General features: G+C 43.8%; 1 protein-coding gene across 3 annotated transcripts in view; it reads left to right on the top strand.

Annotated features, from left to right (window-relative positions):
* Positions 1-8,940, top strand: part of LOC106820915 (tyrosine-protein kinase BAZ1B-like) — a 36,597-nt gene that overhangs the window by 5,739 nt on the left and 21,918 nt on the right. For all 3 annotated transcript variants that reach the window (XM_014825515.1, XM_014825513.1, XM_014825514.1), the window contains exons 2-3: positions 6,073-6,248; positions 6,571-6,676. In XM_014825515.1, coding sequence (XP_014681001.1) covers positions 6,073-6,248; positions 6,571-6,676 — 282 coding nt within the window. The remainder of the gene's footprint in view (positions 1-6,072; positions 6,249-6,570; positions 6,677-8,940) is intronic.

Here is an 8,940-nt window from a genome sequence, read left to right as displayed (position 1 = left end):
AGTTGCGCAGCCTGTCTGCACATTAAACTTGCTGTAGCCAATCAGCGCAGCCGGCCCTGCCGCCTTCTTCAATAGTAGCATTCGAAGGATCGTGTTTTGCAAGGATATTTGAGGAATTTCTGTGATTTGAGCGCATTCTGGTGGGCTGATTGTCAAAAATGGCGAGTGTAGCTTGTTGAGCAGTCTTCCGCGATTCCAACGATAGTTGGAAAGTGGCGTCACCTGCAGGAACACTGGAACTGTAACTGATTGAAAACAGTGAGTTGTGGTCCGTGCGGCGGCGAGTTAGGCACCATGTTGTAATATATAGTCAATAGATGCGTGTGTGCTGTAGCTGCAGGTGCGGACTTGTTCTTGCTGCCAGTGTGCCTACTCCCTAACCCTAACCATATCAAATAGTCACCTCGGGTACATATTATACGCCATTATACGACAACGACCCTTCGTGGCGTGCATTAGTATTGTTGCCGATAACTTTCTGTAAATGCCGTTCCAAGTTATATGTGTTCTTTGTGTACAGCGGCGTGCGTGCGGTGTAGTCGTGTTCTTGATCTTGATCTTGATTGTGTACTGCGTCGACCGCGTATACGCGTATTATGACGCAGGTGGTGGGGCATGGTGAAATTAGGCGCTCCCGGCTGCGACCTCGACACAGATGGCGTCGATTACGGTCTGTGTGGAGGCATTCCAGTCCACGATGGTCTGTGGAAAGAATAAGTTCTTGAATTCCTTTGTTGAGGTTCTAATGACTGCGAGTTTGTTGTCGTTTTTGCTCCTTGTTCGCGACCCATCCTGATGTACTGGACTTTGGGGATCGCGGTACTTCCAGAGAGAATTTTGTTGAGAAGGTTGCGTTGCTTCTGTTTACGGCGTAGTTGAAGATTCGGCCAAGTAAGTGATTGTAAGTGTAACATTGCAGTTACGCTGTTGGTTCTGCCATAATCGTTGCAGACGAATCTAGCTGCGCGGCGTTGGATCATTTCAATTTTTTCCATGTCTTTTTTTAAATGTGGGCCCCAGACTGTACAGCCATACTCTAGCTTAGACCGAATGAGAGATTTGTATGCTGTGGCTTTCAGCGTTTTGGGCGCGTATTTCAGATTACTTTTGACGAAGCCAAGGGTGCTGTTGGCTTTCGCACATAAACTATTGATATGTTTGTCCCACTTCAGGGTGTTAGAGAGAATTATGCCGAGATACATAGTTGACTCAACCTCCTTGAGGAATTTTCCATCTATTTCGTAGAAGTACGATAGCGTCTTTTTCTTCCGTGTAACACTTCTGGGCGTTAAATCGCATCCCCCAGGTCTCGGTCCAGGATTGAAGGATGGACAAGTCTTGCTGCAGCATGACCGTGCTGATCCTTGATGGAGTTGATCACCCTATATAGGAGACAATCGTCGGCAAACAATCACACTTTGCTGGTTACAGTGGCTGGTAGATCATTGATGTGTAGAAGGAACAGTAAAGGGCCAAGGACAGTTCCCTGTGGAACACCCGAGTCCACTGAAACACAATTGGAGTGTTCTCCTTCCACGACCACTTGTTGTGATCAATGACAGAGAAATTCCTGGATCCATTTGAGTGTGGTTTCTGATGCCGTAGTGGCTTAGCTTCTTCAGCAACCTCTGATGGGGCACCGTGTAGAATGCCTTGATGAAGTCCAGAACGGCTATATCGATCTGTGCATTGTTATCGTGTTGTTGTAGGAGATCATGTGCGGTAGTAAATAGCTGGGTCTCACAGGAATGTTCTCGTCGAAAGCCATGTTGAACATTGGTCAGGATGTTGTGGGTTTCAAAGTGTGACAGTATATGACGATAAATTACATGTTCCAGAAGTTTACTGCAGACACATGTGAGAGACACTGGGCGGTAGTTTTCACATGCGTGCCTGTCTCCTTTCGTGTATACTGGAGTAACGAAAGCCTTTTTTCTGTGGGAGGGTAGTTGACCATCATCAAGGGATTGTTGGAAAATCGCACTCACTATTGGTGCTATCTCGTGAGCTGTTTCTTTCAGGATGCGGTTGGGGATGGTATCCGGACCGCAGGCTTTGTTTGGGTTGATTCTACTGAGAAGCGTTTTCACGCCAGCTTCATCTATGGTGATATCGCCAATAGATGGTTTCGGTTCACCTTGAATGTCAGGAATGTTACTGGTGTTTTCTTGGGTGAACACAGACTTGAACTGGTCGTTCAGGAGTTGAGTGTTGGTTTTAGAATCTGCATAAAGTTTTCCACTCTGCCGAAGAGGGGATATTCCAATATTGTCTGCTTTTTGAGATTTAATGTATCTCCAAAATGTTCTTGGGTTATTCTCTTTGAGACTGAGATTGAGGATTTGGTTCAGATATACCCGATGTGATTGGTGTATTAATTTCTGAACGAGTTTCTTCTGTGTTTTATACCGGAGTGTGTTGTCCGCACTGCGGTTTTGATGTATTTTGTGAAACAGATGGTGCTTTTTCTTGATTGCTCCATTCACCCATGGTAGCTTATTGTTCCATTTTATCACTTTATGTGGGATGAAATTCTGGATTATGCTAAGCATACGGTTACCGTCTTTGAATTTGGTCCAGTTTTCATTGACCGAACGGTGGTGGAACAGATCGGGCTCGAGGACTGCCTGCTGCAGTTTTTCTGCTTCTGCTCTGATTTTGTCCCAGTCTGCCTTGATGTACTGTGGTACTGATCGTCGCTTGGTTTTCACGTACAAGGGTTTTATGTCGCAGTCGGTGATAACCATGTGGTGGTCTCCGACCCATGGTGCAGGTTGGACTTTCTTTACAAGTGACGGGTTATTTGTAAAGAAAAGATCAAGGTTACTGTTTTCTCTCGTCTGTTCAAACTGTAGTTGTGAGAGCGAGTGCTGGTCTTGGATATCAAGTAATTTCTGGCATACTCCGGGCTTGCGAGCACCAGATTCTACAGAGTTTGTATGCCAGTCGATGTCGCCAGTGTTGAATTCACTACCTAGGTGAATAGTTTTAACCTGGCATCTGGCAGGCAGTTTGTTTAGAGAGGTGGTTGTTCTTCCAACTGGTCGGCGTTTCCATCTGGTGGCCTGTAAAAGCTGCCTATGACAAGGGACTTAGCTCCTTCAAGAGTTACTCTGACCCAAATGAGTTCGGCGTCTGAATCGGCTTCTGTAAGCTGTTTACTCACAAAGCAGGACTTAATTGCGATAAAGACTCCGCCTCCGTGGAGTGTTCTGCCTATTCTGTACACCTTATAATCTGGGGGGAACTTTTCTGCCGTGTGAATTGTGCTGTAGAGTTTTGATTCACAACCCAAGATAGCATCTGGTTTGACGTAATCAACTGCGACAGCAAGCTGGGCTTTTTTTGCTTTTAATACCCTCACAATTAACTACCATAGTACTCCAGTTGTTGCCATTTTTACTAAGGGTATCACTAGAGGGGTGAATACCGTGATCATCATTAGATGTACTATTATATCGGTCTAGATCTAGGCGTACCAATAGGACTGGAGGGTTGCTCAGATCGTGGCGAACTAGACAAGATTGGGTTGAAACTAAGATCTGCTGAAGCCACAGAAATGTTTGCATCGGTAGCAGATCTAAGAACACTGAAGCGGTTATGTAGGTCAAGTTCATAATAATGAAATGTAAATGATGCGACATTTTGGTTGTCGCACTTGGCACAAATCCAAGAACCGTCCGATTTCTCCAAGCTACGTATGTGGGATGAGCAGTAACTTAAGCACGTGTTGTGGTACCAAATATGAAATATCACACTGATCACAGCAAATCGCATGCTGCGACCAAGTGACTGCGCGCTCGCAGTACCTGCAAGGGAATATTGAGACGTTCTTGGGTCCTGGGTTTAATTCAACGTTGCCTGTTACCAAGAGAAGTGCTACAAATTACAATTAAAACGGCCAGCTGCTTAGCGTGTTTAGGATTAAACTTTCCTCTGAAAGGGGTTAGGCCCCGAGAGTGTTTCCTTGAAACACAGACTGCTGCGATAGGTGTTTGACTGATGATGGAGTTTGTGATAACTCCAGGCTTCAAGGTTGCTGACTCGTAGCTCTGGAAGACGAGAAGCAGACTTTTAGCTTCTGGCTAGGACAATATAGTTAGCAGTAGGATTGTTAGTTTCAATATATACATGAGGGTTCACCAAGAGTTCAGACAATACTTCAGTTAAGATTAATTCATATGCGGGAACGGTTCTAAATGTAAGCAAACAAGATGGCTGTTCTTGGAGCTGGGATTTCGTATCTCAAAGTTGAAGAACGGTACAAAGCTCATAAAATGTGCGTCCGGTAGGCCTTGACTGTGGTTAAGATTGTTTAGTTATAGGTGTTTCAACTTTGTACTTATGTGCAGATAGACGCCACAACGAAGTAATTACTAAATTAATTTACTGAGTAATATTATACTTGGTAGTAGTGCTAGACTTCGTCCCGGCAGCCGCCCCGGTAACACGCAAGAGACGAGATAGTAGGCTGTGTTAGTAGTTATAGCGAATATATAACACTCGCACTGTGCTGAATTTGGAAAGCCCACCAACTTATACGTCCAAGTGTAAACAAAGAGCAAGTGTAAGTTCCGGCAGGAAAATTCTAAAAATAAAATGGCTGCCGCCTGCCGGTAGTTTTGTAAACCCAGCTATAGTTTTGTAGTACACAGCACTCTACAAGGAACTAATTATTAGCTGTATAGCAATTATTTTACCAAGCGATGAGATACGTAGTTATATTTGTTAGTAGAGAGTTATTTAATGAAACTATTTCAACTAATCCTGACACGTCATGCCACGACCACAACGGAAACGTGTTTAAGTCGTGTGTTGCAGAGGAGCATTTGAAGGGCATTTACAGGAGGTTATTGCAGGCAGTTAATTTCTCAGTTCTTCCGCTCGTTCATGGTCTGGTTTGTCACAGAATATATGTACATATACTTAATGGACCGAGAGCGCACGCTACACTCGAGATGGCACCGATTTTTGTCACAAATAACCTGGTGACCTGTGACGTCACACAACCCCTTAGCTAATTACAAACTCGCTTATTGTTAGTGGTCTGTTGACATGCATAGAGTACTGCTAACAGAGATTAGGAATATTTGTATGCATGTCAAAACTCTAATTTGAGTTGGTGGTCGGGCAAGACACGTGGCCAATAATTGAAATATAACAAGAACAGTCAAAAACAAAACAAGAATGCAGTTAGTACTAAGTAGTTAAGAAAATTATCTAAAGTGAACAAAACAAACTACATGCAAGAGTGGGGATCTAACATTTCATAAAATGGCTCTTGGTAAAAACTTAAAAGGGTCACCTGCCACTCTGAAGTGACTTAAGATGACTTGTTGAACTCAACAACTGACTTGAGTTGACTTGAGCAAAATGTTTGACTTGACTTGACTTGGGCAAATAAGTAAATGACTGACTTGACTTGTGACTCGACCACTGTTGACTGGACTTGACTTGTGACTTGACCCGAGGGTGACTCGTTACAACACTGCGTATATCTGACATCCAAGATTGGCCAAAGGGTTCGCCCATTCTACCCTGGGTTGTCTTAGAGCTGAGTGGCAGGGGTAGGAAGTACATGAACCCAAAATGCCATGCCCCATGTAAACAGGCAGTGGTTCCACTTCACAAAACTGAAGAGCATATTCCACAGGATTTTAATGCTTTCTCTGCATAGGCTATGTTCCACCTAAGTCCAAGCGTAATAATTCGAACAAATGAACACTGGGTTTGGCACAGATACAAATATGGGGGCGCATGGTCTTATTTGTGCGCTGCTGGTGTTCAACAAAGCGAGTGTTGTCTGAATCTAGTGCTCACAGTTTCCCATCTCTGTCTTTCTGTGATATTGTGCAGAGTGGTTTGCAACTTTGCATATGATGATATTGCTTGTTGTAGAGGAGGATTTTTTTCTTTAAATTAACTAATGATGATGCATGCTGGTTACCAGTTGCAATTTACCCTACAAGCTGCTGTACGTGTGGTGCTGAGGTTTACTGCTTGTTGTTGGGTGGTGCTGGTTGTGTGTTCTTAAATAGCATGATGTATCAACCTTAACCTTAACTGATGCAGGGAATTTAACGAGCGAGTTAAATTGTATAATGATAAGATATGGACATGTCAATGCACCGGGCGCGTCAATCTGACACACAAACAAGCGATGGAGTCAGAGGCTGCTGCAAGACTTGTGCTTAAGGAGAGCTTCTCACCCGTGTTCGAAAAGCCTGTATTAGAGCTGTCACATCACAGTAAGTTGCCGTTATTATAGTCGATGTTATAATAATAACACTTCTGTCAAAGGGGATTTAGCCTGCAGATTTTGTTTGTACTGAATTTTGCCCACTACCTGTGTGAATGACTTCTGTATTGACTCCTTCTTACTACACAAAAATAAGAATGCTATTTTCAAATGGCTTCTTTCAGCTGCATATGACTATTAGTTGATCTATATCTGATCATATGTCACCTCTGGTTATATTGGTAAAATTTGGACAAATATCCATGTGTATCTAAGTTTATAATTACAACTATTGTATGCGATTGGGTGAATATCGCGTTGTCGTTTTTTAGGCACGTCCTCATTAGATACACTCGTTGACACATGCAGTGACGCACTCTATGCGTTATTTGTCGTCGGTGAGGAAGTGTCTTTCAAAGTCCAAATGACGGAAGCAGTGTAAGTGCTAAATCATTGTTTTCAAGAAGAGGCTATAGCTCGGATTATTGGGAATTATGTTACATGGTTGGTTAGTCTTCTACTAGAGGTGTAACGATACACTAGGGTCACGGTGCGATACGATATGGTACAGTACGATACTACGGACAGAAAGAGACATTGTAAATTGCATGCCATGGTAAATATTTAATACAAACAACATTCAGCTACTTTATATATCAGGGTTTCATCTACATAGGAGGCACTACGGCGCACCGCCGTTGTCAAATTTAACAACGCCGCTGTGAAAATGTTCCTGTATTTACCCGCTGTTGTCAAAATAGTGTCAACCCAAAAATAAATAGATCACCACGTGCTTCTGACTATAATACATGGAAAATTGTATTATGAAATTCACAGCAACGTTTCTTTTTGCGTGCCGGCACACTCGTCTGTCATTCCCGATTACAGCTTTTTCCCCGATTCTGGGAAAGTTTTACTGTCGTTCCCTCATATCAGCGGTGCCCACCCCTACATATACAGCAATAAACATGCCCACGCGACTAACAATCAGTGCATGCGCCCTCTCCCCCCCCCCCCGTACTTCAATCAATGCTGCCGCAGCCACGATGTGCACTGCCACAGACGTGGGTAACGGGTGCCGCGTTTAGCTCAGCGCCGAATGTGCACCGTGTGCGGGCTGGTTTGCGTGCGCATTCGGCGCGTGCGTTTATTCAGTACATATATTCTGTTAGCATTCGAAGAAAAGAAGACAAAATTAAATTTTAAGATATAAAAACTTTAATTCTGAAGTGTTACATACAGTTTTTTTTCTTTTGCATGAATGTGTAGGGCATGCAGGAGTGCACGAGAATGGGTCCAGACGCGTGAGACTTGGTAGGTCTGCTAACAGAGTAAGATTTAAACTAAAAGGTGAAATTTTATTTTCAGCGTGCCTCAAATGCAGTCTAAGACATTAAAAAAATTAAAATTTTGCTAGGTGAGACCCCCAGAACCCCCACTACCTCTCTCCCCCCGCGTCTGCCTGCAGAATCCACATTCGTGCCTATTCATTTCATGACTGTATTTCTATTTAATGTGAATACTTGTATCATTTCATATTCATAGTTTATTTGTTCCTTTTGACAACTTGAAAAAGAGATTCAAGAGTCTCATACAATGTGTTTAGAATAGCTTAGAATGCACTAAATTGCACCATTTTTTCCAAAATTTCTTGGGGAAGCATGCCCCCAGACCCCGCTAGCTGGGCGAGCTTCTGCGGTGCTCGCTTTGCTATGTCCTCGAGACCCACAAACACGCCTTTGAATCCGTTATATGCATGTTTTTTCCCCAAACCGGCCATTACCTCCATTGTCTAATTTTCCCCCAGAAGAAACCCTGTATATATATATATAATATATATACAGGGTTCTCCAAGAGCACTTATAGCCTGGTGGCCCACCAGGCTATCGTCGAGCCCCGCCATCCTAAAATCCACCCGCCACTCTAAATATCATAGCCCCCGGACCCCCCTAGCACGCAAACCGCCTTCGGCGATTTGCAACTAGGACCGTAAAGGCAGCACCTGCCATGCTATAATGAAAAAGCTTGGAAAACCCTGATATATATATACCAAAACCATGGGAGAGAGGTAGAGGGGTGTTCTGTGAGTCTCCCCCATGGTTTTGGTGGGTACCAGCAAAATTTAAAAAATTTGAATGTCTTAGACTGCATTTGAGGCACCCCGAAAATAAAATTGCACCTTTAGTTTATATCTTACTCTGTTAGCAGACCTACCAAGTCTCACGCTCCGCATTTCGCGGGAGACTGACGCGTCTGGACCCTTTCTCCCGCATGTCCTATGCATTCTCACGCAAAAGAAAAAAAGAAGAAAAAAAGCAGCCCGCGACACCCCTGTTACCCACGTCCGTGGCTGTGCACATCGTGGCTCGTGCTTGCTGGCTGGGGCGGCATTCATTGAAGTACGGAAGGGGGGGGCGAATGCACTGATTGTTACAGTCGTGTGGGCATGCTTATTGCTGTATTATGTAGGGGTGGGCACCGCTGGTATGAGGGAGCGACAGCAAAACTTTCCCGGAATCGAAGAAAAAGCTGCAATCGGGAATGACACGGGAGTGTGCCGGCACGCAAAAAAGAAACGTTGCTGTGAATTTCATTACAATTTTCCATGTATATAGTCATATGGTAATCTATTTGTTTTTGGATTGACACTATTTTGACAACGGCGGGTAAATACAGGGACATTTTCACAACGGCGTTGTTAA

Source organism: Priapulus caudatus, unplaced genomic scaffold (assembly GCF_000485595.1).
Source record: "Priapulus caudatus unplaced genomic scaffold, Priapulus_caudatus-5.0.1 Scaffold52, whole genome shotgun sequence".
NCBI classification, from domain to species: Eukaryota; Metazoa; Priapulida; class Priapulimorpha; order Priapulimorphida; family Priapulidae; genus Priapulus; species Priapulus caudatus.
The sequence above is the reverse complement of the archived record's forward strand: the minus strand, read 5'-3'. Positions and strand labels throughout refer to the sequence as shown.